The sequence below is a fragment of the Macrobrachium nipponense genome, chromosome 12, assembly GCF_015104395.2.
Source record: "Macrobrachium nipponense isolate FS-2020 chromosome 12, ASM1510439v2, whole genome shotgun sequence".
In the NCBI taxonomy this organism is placed as follows: domain Eukaryota; kingdom Metazoa; phylum Arthropoda; class Malacostraca; order Decapoda; family Palaemonidae; genus Macrobrachium; species Macrobrachium nipponense.
Genome location: NC_087205.1, coordinates 37,295,913 through 37,313,975, shown reverse-complemented (window position 1 = coordinate 37,313,975; position 18,063 = coordinate 37,295,913). Strand labels below are relative to the sequence as shown.

General features: G+C 36.2%; 1 protein-coding gene across 1 annotated transcript in view; it reads right to left on the bottom strand.

Moving 5' to 3' along the window:
• Nucleotides 1-18,063, bottom strand: part of LOC135224779 (protein piccolo-like) — an 819,328-nt gene that overhangs the window by 79,595 nt on the left and 721,670 nt on the right. The window contains 2 exon segments of the mRNA XM_064264104.1: nt 1,339-1,651; nt 1,981-2,185. Coding sequence (XP_064120174.1) covers nt 1,339-1,651; nt 1,981-2,185 — 518 coding nt within the window.

Genomic DNA, 18,063 nt, shown 5'->3' with positions numbered 1-18,063 from the left:
ATTCTTTTTAATCCAATTTTGACATGCATAGCAACAATTTTCACTTGCGTATTTGACTGCCTTGTCTTATTTTCTCGGTCCCTTTCTTTATACGAATACAAAAAAAAAATCATAAATAAATCCTGAAGTATTACAAAACAAACAAGCACATTAAAAACGGCGCTGCCCTTTCGAAAAAAGAAAATGGGTTTTATTCCTTGGGAACATTGAGACAGAAACATTATCTCACTGAATAAGTGCAACTGGTACCAACTAAAAACTAGAGCATCTTTTCAGCTTCCATTAACATTGTTCAGTAATGAACGAAAAATACTGAAGACTTATGAGAGCTCATTCAGCTTAAATTAGCGATGAAGTGCTCAAGAATATGTTGAGAGAGGAGAGAGAGAGAGAGAGAGAGAGAGAGAGAGAGAGAGAGAGAGAGAGAGACTGATCATGGTTACGAAATGATAACACATTAGCTAGCCATATCTCTCTCTCTCTCTCTCTCTCTCTCTCTCTCTCTCTCTCTCTCTCTCTCTATCTATATATCTATCTATGATGGTTACTAATCATAAAGAGGAGTTATAGCATCCAAATGGAAGTGGGAATATAATGTATTAAAAACAACTTAATATTATTGAGTCAGGTAAGCTAAAAATAATGTTCAGGGTATTTGAAGATTTCCTCCGTCCCCTCAACAGAGTTTCCAGGACCTTAATCATTAGACATTATGCTTAGTTTTCAGATATAGGAAGAGTCATAGAATCGCCATTGCCTGAAATATCAGTCTATTGTTAGAATAAATATCACGAACAATAGAAGAAGCTCCAACCGATCTACAAAGCTCTATGGTTAAATAGAATAAATTAAAGATAGCTCGGATGTCGTCACCATATTCGCCTCTCATTATATATAGTCCTATAATTGTTTAAATCTCTCTGTCTGTCTGTCTGTCTCTCTCTCTCTCACTATTATTTCCTTTTAATTATCCTCTCTCTTGATCAGTTAATGATGGGCATATACGCTTTGTCCTAGGCAAAGACGGTAAAATAAATCTCACAGTATGAATCTCTCTCTCTCTCTCCTTTCTCTCTCTCTCTCTCATTCCTTTTCAATTTTCTTTTTCTTTAACAGTTGACAATCACCCTCTACTATTCTAGTACTAGCCAAAGAAGGTAAAATACATTTCTCGGAATGAATCTCTCTCTCTCTCTCCATGGATAAGCTTTTCTGTATCCACCCAACCCTATGTTCCCCCCCCCCCCCCCCCCCCCCCCCCCCCCCCCCCCCCCCCCCCCCCCCCCCCCCCCCCCCCCCCCCCCCCCCCCCCCCCCCCCCCCCCCCCCCCCCCTTCACCGGCCCCTCACCTTTCCTGTGGTCGAGGTCGACGTCATGGATGACGATCCGTATCGTCTCTCCCTCCGTCACCGAACTCTGCCTCTTGAGGCCGTCCTCGGAGCCGATGCTGAGGTCGCGAGACGTGTTGACCTCGAGGGACTGAGTGATCCTGGAGATGCTCCCTCGCCCGTCGCTCCCGGGTCCTGGGACGACGCCCCCCAAGACTCCTCCACCACCGCCGCCCACCAGCGGGGGCGTGGGCGTGGGCGCAGTCTGGTAAGAGCTTCTAGGAGAGGTGGGTGGCGTCGGCAGCATCCGGCCGCTGTCGGATCTGGAGAAAGAGAGAGAGAGAGATGGAGGAGTTTAAGATGGGATGAGCTTCGATGATGATGCCGTGAGAGGTTTTCAAAATGGTTAAGAGCGTTCCAGGAAAATTAAATATATTACATACTTGAGAGAGAGAGAGAGAGAGAGAGAGAGAGAGAGAGAGAGAGAGAGAGAGAGGTGATTTTATATGGTGTACGATGGAGGAAAACTGATAAAAAGAAACGATGATGATGATATCCTCCATAAAGGATAAAGGAATGATTGCATGCGTGCTTAAAGAGAGAGAGAGAGAGAGAGAGAGAGAGAGAGAGAGAGAGAGAGAGGTTCACTCACACGTTCGAAGACCTCCTCCTCCCAGTCCTCCACTCGTCATCCGTCGGATGCAGCCAGTGTTCATCATCCAAGCTGGAAGTTCCGCTCCTTCGGGGGGAGCTTGGTCCTGAAGCGAGGGCAGTTCCACCCCCTCCTCCTCCCCCACCTCCATCCCGGTTGAGGGGGATCTCAGGGGAGAGGGGAGACGGGGAGGAATCCAAGGGTCCTAGGGAGAGATGTAAATGAGAGCAGGAAGAAGAGAATTTCCAGTCTTTCGAAATAGTTTGGTTAATTTCCTCTTATTATTCTATTATTCGTTTGTTTTTCATTTATTTACGCTTTACGGAAGACGAAAGTCGAGACTATATTTTGAACACAGCAAATAAAAGGACGTATGGTTATTATACATTCAATTTCTTTTGTAAAATTCTGATTCATGTCGATTTTGTTCTATAAAATCTTTCTCTACAAAAGGTAAAGGACGTTTGAACTTATTCCTAAATAATTCATCTATACTGAACGCGAATAGATTATGCTATGCCCCATAAAAGTCAACCAGAGAGAGAGAGAGAGAGAGAGAGAGAGAGAGAGAGAGAGAGAGAGAGAGAGAGAGAGAGAGAGAGCCGTAATACCTCAAATATTTCATAACAAATTCCAGTGGTTTTTTAAATCCTCAGAAATTAATGGCAATCCTTCATAGCGAATGAAACATTTTTTCTCGACTAAAAAAATGTTATCTCTTTTACCTTCTCTTCATTTTTGCATCGCGATGTACAGTTTTCAAATGAATGAAGAGACAGGAACAATTACCAAGGGATAATGGAACACTGTAGCCATTAAAAAAGAAGAAAAAAGTAAAGAAAAAAAAATCAGAGGTTCTGGCCGAATTAGGTACACAGGTTGTATGCCCAATATCAGATACATCTATATATAGAAGATTTTTTTGTAAATCTTTTATTATTTACCCAATTTGATTTTATTCATGGGGAAATCAATTTGCAAAGAATTGAAGGTTCTTTTCATTGGCATTGATAATTATATCAGGGATTCACGATATCGATGAGATTTCATCAACGTTGACATATATATCTGCATTTAAACATTAAGAATATATACATACATATATATATATATATATATATTTATATATATATATATATATAAATATGATAAATTATATATATATATATATATATATATATATATATATAGATATACATATAGATATATTTAACGTTACTATGATTATATAATATATAGAGAGAGAGAGGAGAAGAGACTGAGCGAGAGAGAGAGAGAAAGGTGTTTCTCATCATTATACGTAATCATGCATATAGCCCTCTTAAACTAAAAAGACAAAAAACTATTGAAGCTTTTCCATATCAACAACCAACTTGTTTTGGTGATGTTCACAACAGCTGAAAACTTCGCTTAACCTAAACGCGGTGATTGGTCGTCGCTCCGCCAATTGCCATCATTAATTTGCAATCTCCTCTCAGATTGGCTGCCAAATTGCGAAGGTAAAATGCGCAAATCATTCGGAAAATATCTCGGAGTGAAGAATGCCATTTGCTTAAAGGATTTTGACCTTTATTTGACGTTTCGTATTGTTGCAAAAGTTATATCATATTGTAAGGAATGCATATTTTTTACCAAATTTTTATAACCTGGTTCAGACAACATAATGTAATTTCAAACACTTTGTTAGATCACCTTGTAGTCCTTAATTTCGGATGGGTGGTAATGGATTAGTTTGTTTGTTTGCTTGTATGGTGTTTTTACGTTGCATGGAACCAGTGATTATTCAGCAACGGGACCAACGGCTTTACGTGACTTCCGAACCACGTCAAGAGTGAACTTCTATTACCAGAAATACACATCTCCCACTCCTCAATGGAATGGCCGAGAATCGAACCCGCGACCACCGAGGTGAGAAGCAAACACCAAACCAACCACGCAAAATAAATAAATGATTATTTGATGTATGTATACTGTCAAAATAAAACTCCATGTTTATGTATGCTCAAGAATTCCTCAGTTATACAAAGAAAGATGTTAACCTATAACTAATCCCGATCATATTTTATGTAAATCTCCGACTAGATGTCTTTATGTTTCAGGTGCAGGCTAAACAATCATTAATTATTATTTATCATGGGGAAGACACGAGAATTTTGTAAAAAATTTGAATCATGTTCCTCTCTTCTGTTGCATCTCCTACGATGCTTTGCATGAGCTTCTAAAGGGATATTCACCATTTTTGTCATAAGCTTGAGAATAATAGCTACCCAACATTGAATATTAATGGGACTTACATTACATTTGAGTTCCTCTCTCTCTCTCTCTCTCTCTCTCTCTCTCTCTCACACACACACACAGTATTCATCATCTAGCCACCATTCACCTTATTATCATCGCTTCATCCTTTCATCTTTATCTTTGTCTGCTGATCTCTCTCTCTCCTTCTCTCAATATTCCTTATCCAGATATCATTCTCCTCGTTACTCTCCTTCCCCATTTCATCTTTATCTTTGCCTCCTGCCCTTTCACTTAATGGCTCTCTCTCTGTCTCTCAATATTCATCATCCAGACCTTTCTTCTCTTTTCCTTCCCCTTCCAACTTTCTATCGCTGTCTCCTGGTCTTACACTTCATGGCTCTCTCTCTCTCTCTCTCTCTGTCTCTCTCTCACCCAACACCATAATCCCCTTCACGTTTCTGTTCTTTAATCCCTAATAATTCTTCATTGTGACAGTGAGAGGGAGGAACATGTCTCCCTCCCATGAAGGCAGATCTTGCCTTGATGTTCTTCGTCATGAGAATCATTTCAACTCCCTGAAAACAAAAGGAATTTCGAGGGCAAAAATTCTAAAACCACTCTTACAACCAACGTTACTCCCACAACCTTTCTTCGTCGAAGCGTTGTTGGTGGATTAAAATGGCCTTATGCCAGCACGGGCTCTTGCTTCCGAGAGCAAACAGTTACCTTGAACTTCGGCCTCCTTCATACGAGCAGCTTTTTCCCGCGCGGGAAAACCGTGCGGCATAAAAATCAATGAAGTTGATGAGACCCTTCACATAACACGAATCCGGCGCGGCAAAATTCCCCCTGCTACATACACTGCTACATCGCGAACGGTTTTTCCCTGCGTTGCAGTAATACATATTGCTATTTCATTTAATTACCTCACAGTTAGGACAACAGCTTCTTCGGGAGGAATGGATGATCTCATACCTGTGTCTTGTCGTCTAATTCCCTTTCAGTTTCGTCACAAGTTCTTCAAACGAAGGAGACGACATGCGTCTGAATATAATGTATAGAATGCTCTTTGAAGTGTCCTGGAGCTGTTTATTGGGTGGGTCCACCATGGACGCTGTCTTCTCTTTTCTAACACTGTTCATTAAGTAAACATAAGTCACTCTGTTTGACGTCCTCCATCTCAAGCAAACTACAAGGTGAAATGAGTGGTATTTACCAATCAGGATTTCTGCATGGCAGGCGAGCCGCTCGGGAAAAATCCGCTTGTGTGAAGACATGCAACTTCCTGACGCCCTTAAGTGGAGGAATTTTCCCGAGCGGGAAATAGCCGCTTGTGTGAAGGGGGCTGCAGAGAGGATGTGTAGGGCAACTTCCTTTGTTTTACTTTTTTGGTTTTCTCCAGGCTTGAGCTACAATCGGGCATTGGGTTACTCTGCCAGATTTTTTATAGATTGAAAAATGTATACACACACACACATATATATATATATTATATATATATATATATCTATATCTTTATATATATATAGATATATAGATATATATATATATATATATAATATATATATATATATATATGTATATAGTATATATATATATATATATATATATTATACATATATATATTCTTATAAAGTGAGTTTCGTAATGCAATTATGGTTTTGGTAATACAATTAATCCCCCTCAGAAACTGTGTATAATGTTGTGAAATGTATATTTTTATGTTCAGATTCCTAAACATTTAAGTTGGTTTAAAGATAATTTGCTTAAATAATGTATATTTCCTGGATGAAACATACATAAGGCAGAGAGAGAGAGAGAGAGAGAGAGATAAGGTATAGGAGGCACAAAGAGAGACTGCTCTGTTTGAGGAAAAGTTGTTGTTGCCCAACCCTTTGAAAACGGATGAGTTAAGCTGATTTTTTACCGTCTACTTACCTCGTTCAGAACACAGGCAAGCAGGTGGTTCCTATAGAAGGATGATGTAAGAACCTCTCGATACGCCATCAGAATCCTTTAGGAATCTTCCATACCACGATATCATTTCATCTTTGCTTGCAGTAATTAAAGATTCTATTGCTAGGAAACCATTTAATATCTCTAATAAATTAATTCTTATCTCTTTCAATTTGTCAAAAGAGGACTTATCGACTTGTAAGTGGTTAATTGTGAATTGGAAAATTCCATGACATAACTGAGATGACGTAATATGTTTTCGACTTGAACTTGTATGCTCGATCGCACCCATTATATGCCCATACATATACGCTCTAGATAAAAAAGGCATTCATTCCACTCTGAGATTTTTTGCGTTAGGGAGGCAAGTGGCTCTCTCTCTCTCTCTCTCTCTCTCTCTCTCACTCTCTCTCTCATGAGATTCGATTTCACTACCGTAACGTAACTCATGTTTTTGGATAAAGTGGTCACTCGGTATTGTTAGCTCCGTGTAATTTCTTAGTAACATGTTAATTAATTGTGGAATCTGAGAATAGTGTTATTATATTTGCGAGACGCCCACAAAAGTGTTGAAGATTGTAACAGGCCTTTCTTTTTGAGTGAGAAGTTGCAACTGGTCTGAAGGTACTGTAATTTACAAATATTCTGACGTGCACTTTGAGGTTTTATTTTACAGTGCTTGGATAAAATTATTATTCTTTAATGCAATTTTCTTATGTCTTGTTCTTTTGACACATCCATTTTATTAGCTTAGTGTTTGTACTGTCAATGCTTTTATTGTTTTTCATATTATTGTGATTTTGTATTCTCTTCATTTTGTTTAATTAGTTTGAATAGTTTTTGATTGTATAATTGCTTTAATCTAATACTAGAGAATTAATTTGTATTTAATTAAATTTCATTTCAAATTTAATTATTGCTTTATAATTTGAATTAATTAATTTTCTTGATACACCTTGATTTAATTTTGTTTAATAATTAATTCAAGAATGAATTAAACTTTTGTTTTCAAGTAATAACAAATTTCCCTGAGATTGTGAATTTCACTTATGATTTTTGAATTTAGAAATAAATTTTTTGTATTTAAAATCTTTGTGAGAGTTTCATTTACTACCAGTATTATATTTTAATTTTGTTTAGGTAGAAATATAGAGTGGTAATTGTGGTGTCTTCCTCAAATGAATTAGAACCATGGAAATACTTAGATTTAAAATTGTCGAAGAAGTGATGCCCTTTAATTAAGATTACCTCACACCTGTTTTAATGAACTTAGTCTGATTTTTACTTGATTATTAAGATTTATAAGGGATCACTGTTAACTTTAGAGTATTCAGTCGCTTGGTATTTGTGATGAAGGTTCAGGTGTCTGGCTGTCGTGAGGTAATAGGTAACCAGGTACTTTACCAAACCGTGCACCAAGTATAAATGGTGTCCCTGACACAAGATTAAGTCTCTTGCTCTACCAAGTACAAATGGTAAGTGTAGTAACCAGATGCTTGGCACTTCGTCACAATATATATATATATATATATATATATATATATATATATATATATATATATATAGTATATATATTCATATATTCATATGAATTTTTATCACATCACTATGATTCATATACATGCATTAAGCTACACACACACATACACACATCATATAAATATGATATATATATATATATATATATATATATATATATATATATGACTGGTAAAAATGTTCTTTTACAACAGAATTCCATCTAATAAAAGGAGCTCATATAAACACCAAAAATATAGAGAGAAAAGTACTATATTTCAGAGACTGCTATCTCTCTCTGAAATATAGTACTTTTCTCTCTATATTTTGGTGTTTTTATGGGCTCCTTTTATTATATATATAGTATATATATATATATATATATATATATATATATATATATATATATATATAATAATCTAAATAAATACATAACGAAACAGCCTACAGGCCCTGGATCCATTATCCCGAGAATGTTCTCCCCTTCAAAAAAAGAAAGAAAGATAAAAAAATAAAAAATAAAAAGGTTCCCACACTGACATTGATGTAAGACCTCCATTACGGCAAACTGATGGCGCTAAGAGGGCGACAGATGACGTTTCAAAACCCCTAGAGTGATGGAAGGAAGTGCTCTAAAAAATGATCTTTTATTTATTTATCAATTCATATATTAGTATATTATTTTATGCACCAATCTTTATTGATTTATTCATAGTTATAATTGATTGTTTCTGAAACTATGTTTAGACATAATTGTAAATTTATTGATGGTCAGCTTATATTTATTAATAACTTTTATTGATATGCATATATGTATATGCATACATACACATACACACACACACACACACACACACACATATATATATATATATATATATATATATTATATATATATATATATGTGTGTGTGTGTGTGTGTGTGTGTGTGTGTGTGTGTGTGTGTATGCATGTATGTGTGCGTGTGCATGTGCATATACATATATATATATATATATATATAATATATATATATATATATATATTTATATATAATATATATTGTCACACTTTATTGATTTTCATTTATAATTATCAATAACATTTATTGATTTGCATATATGTATATATGTATATGCATATATATATAGATATATATATATATATATATATATATGTGTGTTGTATATATGTATGTATATATATATATAAGGACTCTGAAGAAGAAGAAACGTAAACAAGTGTGAACACTTGGAGCTCCTCAATACACCTTGTTATTTATAGGATCTAAGGCATGGGAAATACCTCAAGCGCGAAATACAGTGAAGTGAATAACTCAGGAATCCGAGGAAATGTGTACACAAGTGCAGGCAGTTGGTGTTTCATGTGATTGACTTAGTTTTAAAGTTCTCTTCCGTTACTAAACGCATGCGTACTACTCCCCCTTGAAAAATTTCTTTCCATGACGTCATCGTTTCGTCATAGTTTCAATGACGTGAAGCTACGTCATTTTCACGCAGAACACCTAAATAAATGAAAAGTAATCATGGCAAATATCAATTCAGCATCCGAGGTATCGGACTGTATGTTTATAAACAATGGCTTGTTGTTTTTTATCTTCAATAAGATTGACTGCATGAATCAGGAGGATTTGCTGAGCCTTTGCATGGACTTTTACAGTGAGGAAGAAGCCTCGGAGGCAGTGCTGCTGGCGTTCGAGAAGTACGGCTGCCCCGAAAAGAAAAAGGAATATCGTGGTGCTCAGAAGAAGGAAAATAACATACGATAAATTATGACGTTAATGTGTCAGTCACCTACACCTGAAGGTACTGAATTTTGTATAACGAAGTGTACCCAAGTGCCTCCAGTAACTATGGATCATGTCGACATGGCAACGGTGCGTAAACTGTTTAGTGCTCTTCGTTCGGAGGTTCACATCCCCTCCAATTCCAATAAGCAGCTTAGAGAAAAAGTTTCAAAAATAGAAGAAAATGTTAGCAAAAAGGAAATAACGACTTTAGTGAAGGAGAATAATGCTACAAAGCAGAAAAGAAAAACGTCAGACGAAGTGATAGCAGAACAAGCTGAATTACTTCATCTTTACAGAAAAAGGTCGGATACTAAAAACACTGACAAATTTTCATCTGACGAAGCTTCTAAAGGAACTGCTAAACTGTATACTGGACAGGGCATGAGTAATAAAACGGTTACTCGGGATGTCACGCTACAGAATGATTCAGATGAGGATCTGGCCTCCACGACATCATCAACATCTTTGAACGAATGGGAGCTCCAGCCATGGCAGCGGAGAAAAGTGCGAAGGCAGATGCAGAGAAACGAAAACGAACCATCTGGAGTTCCACAGCCCGGATTCGCCACCTCAACCAAGTTATTAAGAAGAAAGCCTGAAGTAATAGGAACCAATGAGGGTACCGGTCTACTAGCAGCTGAACCTCTCACCAATATTTCTCTTTTTGTGTCAAGGTTAAGTCCTCGTGTAAATGAAGATGAATTGAAAATCCATGTCATTAATATATCTGGTAAAAATTCAGTTCATTGTCAGAAACTTCAAGCGAAACATGACAATTATGTTTACTTTAAAATATCAATCGAGAGCATTGAAAAATGTAAAGTAACTAACCTTTTTCAGTCTGTTAATTGGCCAAAAAGCGTAATGGTAAGGAAATGGTACGAAAAAAGAAATTAATCATGGCTTCAATTAATATAGCAACTTTTAACTGTAGATCTGTCAGGAAAAATGTCCACGTTGTAAAAAATTTATGTAATAACTATAAGATAATAGCATTGCAAGAAACATTTTTGCCACAACAGTGATATTAAGTTTGATTCCATATCGTCGTCACCAGTAGACCTAAGTCAAGCTCTGCACTGGTGAGAGGAAGGCCATATGGGGGTCTAGCTTTTTTAGTTCATGAGGAGATCTCTCCGTATGTCAGGAAAATACCCACAAGAGATGAACGCTTTTTATGTATAGATATTAGTCTGGGTGGTAGCACGATAAGGGTTATCAATTGTTATATGCCCTATTATAACGGTTCTAATACTGAGGAATACTTAAATAAATTAAGGAAAATGAAATGTCTATTTGAAGAACATCAGAATGATCATGTTATTGCTGTAGGGGATTTTAACGCTCACATTTCATCAGAATTTGGTGCAGAATTATTTGGGTGGTGTGAGGAATACGACTGCTGTGCAGCCGACATCACCTCATTACCACAGGATACCCATACGTGGGTAAGCGATGCTACGGGTCACAAGGTGGCTGGACCATGTGTGCCCTGACTCCCTCTTGAGTGCACCTCGATGTTTTAAAGTTTTTTACGAGGAGATAGGCTCAGACCACAAGTCTCTGGGTTTTAAACTTTGTGTACAAGATTTTTCAGCATGCATAGTAGCAGGGACCAATAATCGCAGAATAACTTACGAGGTTAGAAATAATGATGAATATAAAGTTCGAAGCGAGAAGTCACTAAAAGAAATAGAGCTTCCAGTTGAGGCAATTGTCTGTAGAACAAGGGGATGCAGAGACAGAAACCATGTATTTCTAATTGAAACATTTGCTGTCGGTCTTGTTGAGGCATTGATTAAGAGTGGAGATACAAAAAATACCGGGGAGGTACATAAAAGTCATGGAATACCAGGCTGGAATGAAAACGTCATATTACACCACGTTACAGCCAGACAAAAGTATTTATTACGGAAGGAAATGGGAATGCCGAGATCGGGTGTGCAATACGATGAGATGGTCCTGTCTAAACGAAATTTTAAAAAGGCACTCAAAGTCTGCAAGAAGACGGTAAACAAAACAACAAAGGAAAAAATAGCTAGAGATATGAGCAGGAGAAATCCTTGGCAAACAATAAACAAAATAAGAAAGAAAACTACCAAACTACCGGTTAGTATTGATGGAATAAGGGGAGAGTCAAACATAGCAGAAGGTTGGAAGAATCATTATGCTCAGATTATGGAAGGTACGGACCATCCACAAATGTCTTTGTCGATGGAAAATGAAGATGAAGAAAACTCCATACCAACTGTTTCCGTTAAAGACGTTCAAGATGCTTTAAAATCCCTTTCGTTAAATAGTGCCCCGGGCCTGGATGGAATCACAGGAATCACTTACGATATGCCCATCCAACTCTGTATGTGCATCTGTTTTGTTCACTTGTTTGTTCAGGCATCATTTCGTATCAAAAAATCTGACTGAAATAAAAATTCTGAATTTAGTTAATTAAGGATTACCATAAGTCTCTCTCTGATAAGAATAACTATCGTCCAATAGCCCTTGCCTTTATTATTTCTAAGCTATTAGAATGCATCATCCTACAAAGATGCAAAGACTTGTCAACAACTTCGGATAATCAAATTGCTTATAAAACTAAACACAGCACTGATATGGCCCTTTTTCTTTTTAAACAAACATGCCAGTTTTATAGGTCAAAAAACACTCCAGTTTTTGTATGTGCAATGGATATGTCCAAGGCTTTTGATAGAGTGTGTCATGAAAGATTATTTCAAATTTTAAAGAGAAGACGTGTGCCATTTTACATTATAGCACTGCTACAGTACTAGTACAAAACTCAGGGCTTTAGAGTAATGTGGGGAAATAGTCTTTCCTCTCCTTTTAAACCCAGTTGTGGTATTAGACAGGGTAGTGTTCTATCAGCACTTCTGTTTCCCGTATATGTGGATGACTTAAGTACAAAGGTCCTCAGCAGGGAAGGTGGTTGCACAGTGGGAGAGGTTAAGGTGAATCATATCTTTTATGCAGATGATATAATACTTTTAGCCCCATCTTTAAAAGCGTTGCAAATACTCATAGATAAAAGTATGGAATATTTGAAGTACCATTATCTTGAAGCCAATCCTGACAAGACCAAAGTTCTTGTTATAAAGCCCAGGAATTTTATGTCATTTAGTGAACCGTCACTGTATATTAATGACGTCAGTTTGGAAGTCGTTAAGTCATGTAAATATCTCGGCATGAATATTAATGACAATCTGAAGGACGATGACCATATTGCATCACTCTATCGAGGGCAATGCTTGCGAGGCAATATGTTGCTAAGGAACTTTCATATGTGCAATGATGAGGCAAAAGTGCATTTGTTCAGATCTTTCTGTACTTCTCTGTATTGTATGCCTCTGGCAATGAAATGTAAAAAGGAAACCCTACGAAAACTTAAGGTATGTTATAATGACTCTTTTAGGTACCTGATGGGAATAGAAAGGTTTTCGAGAGTAAGTGGACACTTTGTTTCGCTAGGAATACCAATATTTGATGAATTAGTGAGAAAATGTATTGTAAGCTTGTTTCAAAGAGCAAAGAGTTCAAAAAACCACTTAATTTGTGCAATTTTTAACAGTGATAGTTTTAAAAAATCATTAGTTTTTAAAGTGTGGTCTAAACACATTTTCTGTGTTTAGACCTTTTGTTTTATTCCTAATATATTGTATATAACTATTAATTTTATCATAATATTTTGTATATGGCTCTACAGCTGAAATAAAGAATTTGAATTTGAATATATATATATATATATATATAATATATATATATATATATATATATATATATATATATATATATATATATATATATATATATATATATATATATAATTTTGGTGTGAAGGGGAAGGACAATTCTTCATTCCTTTCAAAGTACTTTATTTAGCTGCTGATGTTTCAAGACGTTTAGTCTCATTTTCAAAGCTATATAATAAAAAAAACAGACATTAAAAAGCAGACTCGGAATAAAATAAAATAATAAAAAGTTTTTTACATGCAACATGAAATTAAAAGTACAGTAAAAAGGAAGAGAGTTTACCAAATGGTGCTGAGGGCACAGGCCGAGTGACAGTACGAGTCAGGTTCAGCTTCCACTTAAACTCACGAGAGGTATAGAGGTGCTGAGGTGGTCTGAGTATTTAGTTGGGGGAGAAGCTGTTTCATAAAAAGCGATTCTAAAATTGCTAGTTGTTGGTCGTTAGGAGTTAGGCCTATGATTTTAAAATCTTTGTAATTGACATTGAATTACATTTCTTTTCATGCTCACGTACGCGAGAGAATTCTGGGTTTGATAATCTAACACAAGTTCTATAACTCACGCCTCGATGAGAATCCAATCTCACTTTCAACAACCTGTGGGTGGATCCGACATATTTCCCAAAGCTACATCTGGGGCAATTAAATAGGTAAATGACTCCCGAGGTCATCAGAGGGTGACGAGTCTCTTTGTATTTGAAAAATGATCGTATGATCATTGGATTACAAGGTTTTAGCTTTAGGTCAATTGCTGGTGAAAAAAACTATCTATTATCTGCCGTAATTCTCTACAGAAATTTTGATCAAGAATGAGTGGGATGCTTGCATATAGTCGTAATTTAGGTACTGTGGGTATTTCACATTTTGGATGGAAAATACTATTCAGATATTTGTAAAGATGTTTGTGAAACAATCTGGATGGAAAGCAGTTGTCAATAAAGTACTGATGGAGGTAGAGGATTTCATTATGGAAATTGTGGCAGTCAGATGTTATACTGAAAGCCCTGTGGAAGGGGGTTGATAAGGAATTTAGTTTAAAATTATAAAAAACAATTACTATAAAAATTAGAACCCAGGCCAGTGAAAGTTTTCTTTCTAAAAATCGTAGTATTGAAATGATCATCGTGTCTAAAAACCATTTCATCTAGGAAAGGAAGTTTGTTTTCCTTTCCATACTCAATCGTAAACTTAATAATATATATATATATATATATATATATATATATATATATATATATATATATATTATATAAGTCATATCACATTTCCGTTATTCATATACATATATCGAGCTACAGTAATGTCCTTTAATATCTAATTCGCTCTACCTCGGAATTAATTATTTTCATATATGCTTAACCGAAGGGGAATTTTTTTCTCGATAATAGACTTACCTGGACCTGGGAGCGCAGGCAAGTCTATTATCGAGAAAAAAAATTCCCCTTCGGTTAAGCATATATGAAAATATATTAATTCCGAGGTACAGCGAATTAGATATTAAAGGACATTGTAGCTCGATATATATTATATATATATATATATATATATATATATATCTATATATATATATATATTATATATATATATTTACGTTTATTGGTCGCCTCGTCTCCCCAGTTTTATATAATTAATTATTTGCTAAAAGAGCAGCCATATTTTACTCCTAACATCAGCTGACTTTAGGAGGGAAAAATCAGAGCAGGCCAGACATAGTAATTTCTGGCGCCAGTCGTGTCGTAGCGGGGGGAATGTAAATTCATTAAGCATTAGGGACACATCCCAAGGGGAGTGTGTAGCTAGTTAGGTACTTCTTAGGCCTACTCATTGGTCCTTATCCTGTGAACCTTCTGCTGGCTGTATGTCTGTTTCCAGGAGGACCTGCCAACAAGGGGGAAAAGCTGCCCCAACACCCAGGATTCACACCTGACGACGTCCTCAGTCCAGCACAGTCCTTGACCCCGGACAGCTGTCCAAGCCAGCCTGCCCATAGGCCTAACAAAGGCGCTTACTGGCGCGCCCAGAACTCGGACAAAGCCGACGCCATCCCCTCCATAAGGCACCCAGGTACGTCATGAGTTACACTCATATTACCAGTTCTTTTCCTCCAAGTCAAATAAACTCTCCCACATTTTCCAATTCAAATTCCTACTTCTCAAACGAACCTCCCTTTGGTCCTTTCTACCTAGCTGCCCCATGCTACCTTTTGTGATTGTCCCAGATAAACAAAGTCTTCATTGAGCATTTCATTTAAGCACTAGAGTTCCTCCCCTTGTGTGTGATTAAAGATAAACACCCTCCATAGTACATTAGCTGTAATATTGTGCAAGAATTCTTTTATTTTATGCTGTGTGTAATTTGGGAACTCATTTCCAGATTGACCCTGCTGAGTCTGTGCTCTCCGTCTCCTCGCAAGCGCTTTCTTACCCCTAAATATTATCAATTCGCAAACCAGCATTGCAGTAGATGCTGAATTTGGCCATTTTTTCCATATTGTGAAAGATAGGAGCGATCCAGACAGTATACGGCGCTCTCCCCACGTTGGCCCTATGTGACTTGTCTTTATCTCAGGCCATTCAATGTTGTCTTGTAAATAAATGTAAATTAGATTAATCCGCTAAGTTTCCATGGCGACCTCCCAGAATAAACCAATCCCTTTTACAGTTATCTAAGGTAAGTCATAAGCGCTCCATTTTCCCTATTTTTTCCTCTTTTTCCCCTTACGTTTGGACTATAAAGCCTCCAAACGTGTATATATATATATATATATATATATATATATATATATTATATATATATATATATATATATACATATACATATATATACACATATGTATACAATATATATACATTTATAAATATATATAGGATATATAATATAATATATATATATATATATAATATAGATATATATATACCTGTATTTGGCATTTCAATAAAAGTTATTGATAAATATAAATTGAAAATCAATAAATTGACAACAATGCTGAGACATAGTTTGAGAAAAATTCAATTATAAATCAATAAAGATTGGTGCATAAAATAATATGCTAATATATACCTTGCTAAATAAATAAAAGACAATTTTTTGGAGCACTTCCTTTCATCACTCTATGGTCTTGAAAAGTCACCTGTTGCCCTCGTAGCGCCATCAGTTTGCCGTGATTGAGGTTTTACATTATATATATATATATATATATATATATATATATATATATATATGTGTGTTGTGTGTGTGTGTGTGTTTGTGTGTGTGTATATATATATATATATATATATATATATATATATATATATATATATATATAGATATATATATATATATATATATATTACGCCTAGGGTTTTTGATTAAAAATATATTGCTGTGACCTATGGAATGTGAAGAACAGTGGAGAGGCAACGACCCGAGAAAAGCTGACAATGGGTTTCTATGGGTGGCGTGAGATAAAACTGCATAGTTAGACAAGTCAATGTACTGAGTTCATGAACTCTTCTCAAAGTGCCTTTGTGAAACTGGATGAAGCCAGTAAGTGTGAGGCGTTAACGAAGTGTGCGTTCGTAAGTGCGTGTGCGCCTCTTTCTGTTAAAAATCTATGTTACCCAAGTCTATGGGGGATTTTGATAGAGGCGTCTTTGGGAGGAAGGCAGAGCCACGATGGCGGTGCCTAAGTGTTTTTTGGAATAGTGAGTGAGATATTCCGGCTGCATGGTGAGTTGAATTACTTTAGCCAAAGACTGGCTTGTTATCTGTTTGACATTTTGTAATGATATTCAATCTTTAATCTCTGATTGTTAAACTTGTGTGTGTACTTACCGGGATGTGTTCTGTGTCTTTGAAACAGACGGTTCTGGCAATGAGGGGGACCAAAAGAGAGTCCCGATGGATATAGACTTTTTGGAGACTATAACTGTTCAGACATTTTTGTTGGGGCTTTAATTGAATTAATTCATTATTTATTCATTGTTAATAAAGGTACCTTTTGTAATGCAACTCTCTCATTTTGGTTACCTGTTAGAATGGAGAGAAAGAGATTGTCAGAGAGAGAGAGAGAGAGAGAGAGAGGTGGAGAGAGAGAGAGCGAGAGATTGCTTAGAGAGAGAGAGAGAGGAGTTGCCGAGAGAGAGAGAGAGAGAGGGGCTGTGTGTATTAGTTTGCCTTGACGCTAGGGTAACACGTTTACCAAATGAATAATGGGGGAATCTCCCCATTACATATATATATATATACTATATATATATATATATATATATATATGCATATATATATCGGTAAGCATATATATAAATACTGAATACACGATCTAACACACTAGTTTTTAATAATTTTTTTACTTACAATACCACATATGCATAATAAAGATACATATGTATACGCGTATACATATGCAAATACCCACATATATGTATATATATATATACATATATGAGTGTATTTGCATATGTATATGCATATAGTACAAATATCTTTATCACGCATATGCATGTATGTATGTAAGTATGTATACAAACCACCCACTTGTGTGTGAGATCGTGTATTCAATATTCATTTATTTGCTTGCCGAGTCACTGACTCAAAAAAGGGATGACAAGGAGGGGGAAAGTATGAGCCACATAAATATCTCCAACGTCCCCAGCTAATCAAGGAGGAGCCACTGAGCCGCAGGAGCCAAGAACACCTACATAATGCGGTCGACTGCCGACGTAAATTATGAATGGAGAGAGAGAGAGAGAAGGAGAGAGAGAGAGAGAGAGAGAGAGATTAGTTCATCCTCATGATGTATGAAAGAGGGACAGACTTATAAAAAGGACTTATGTGTGT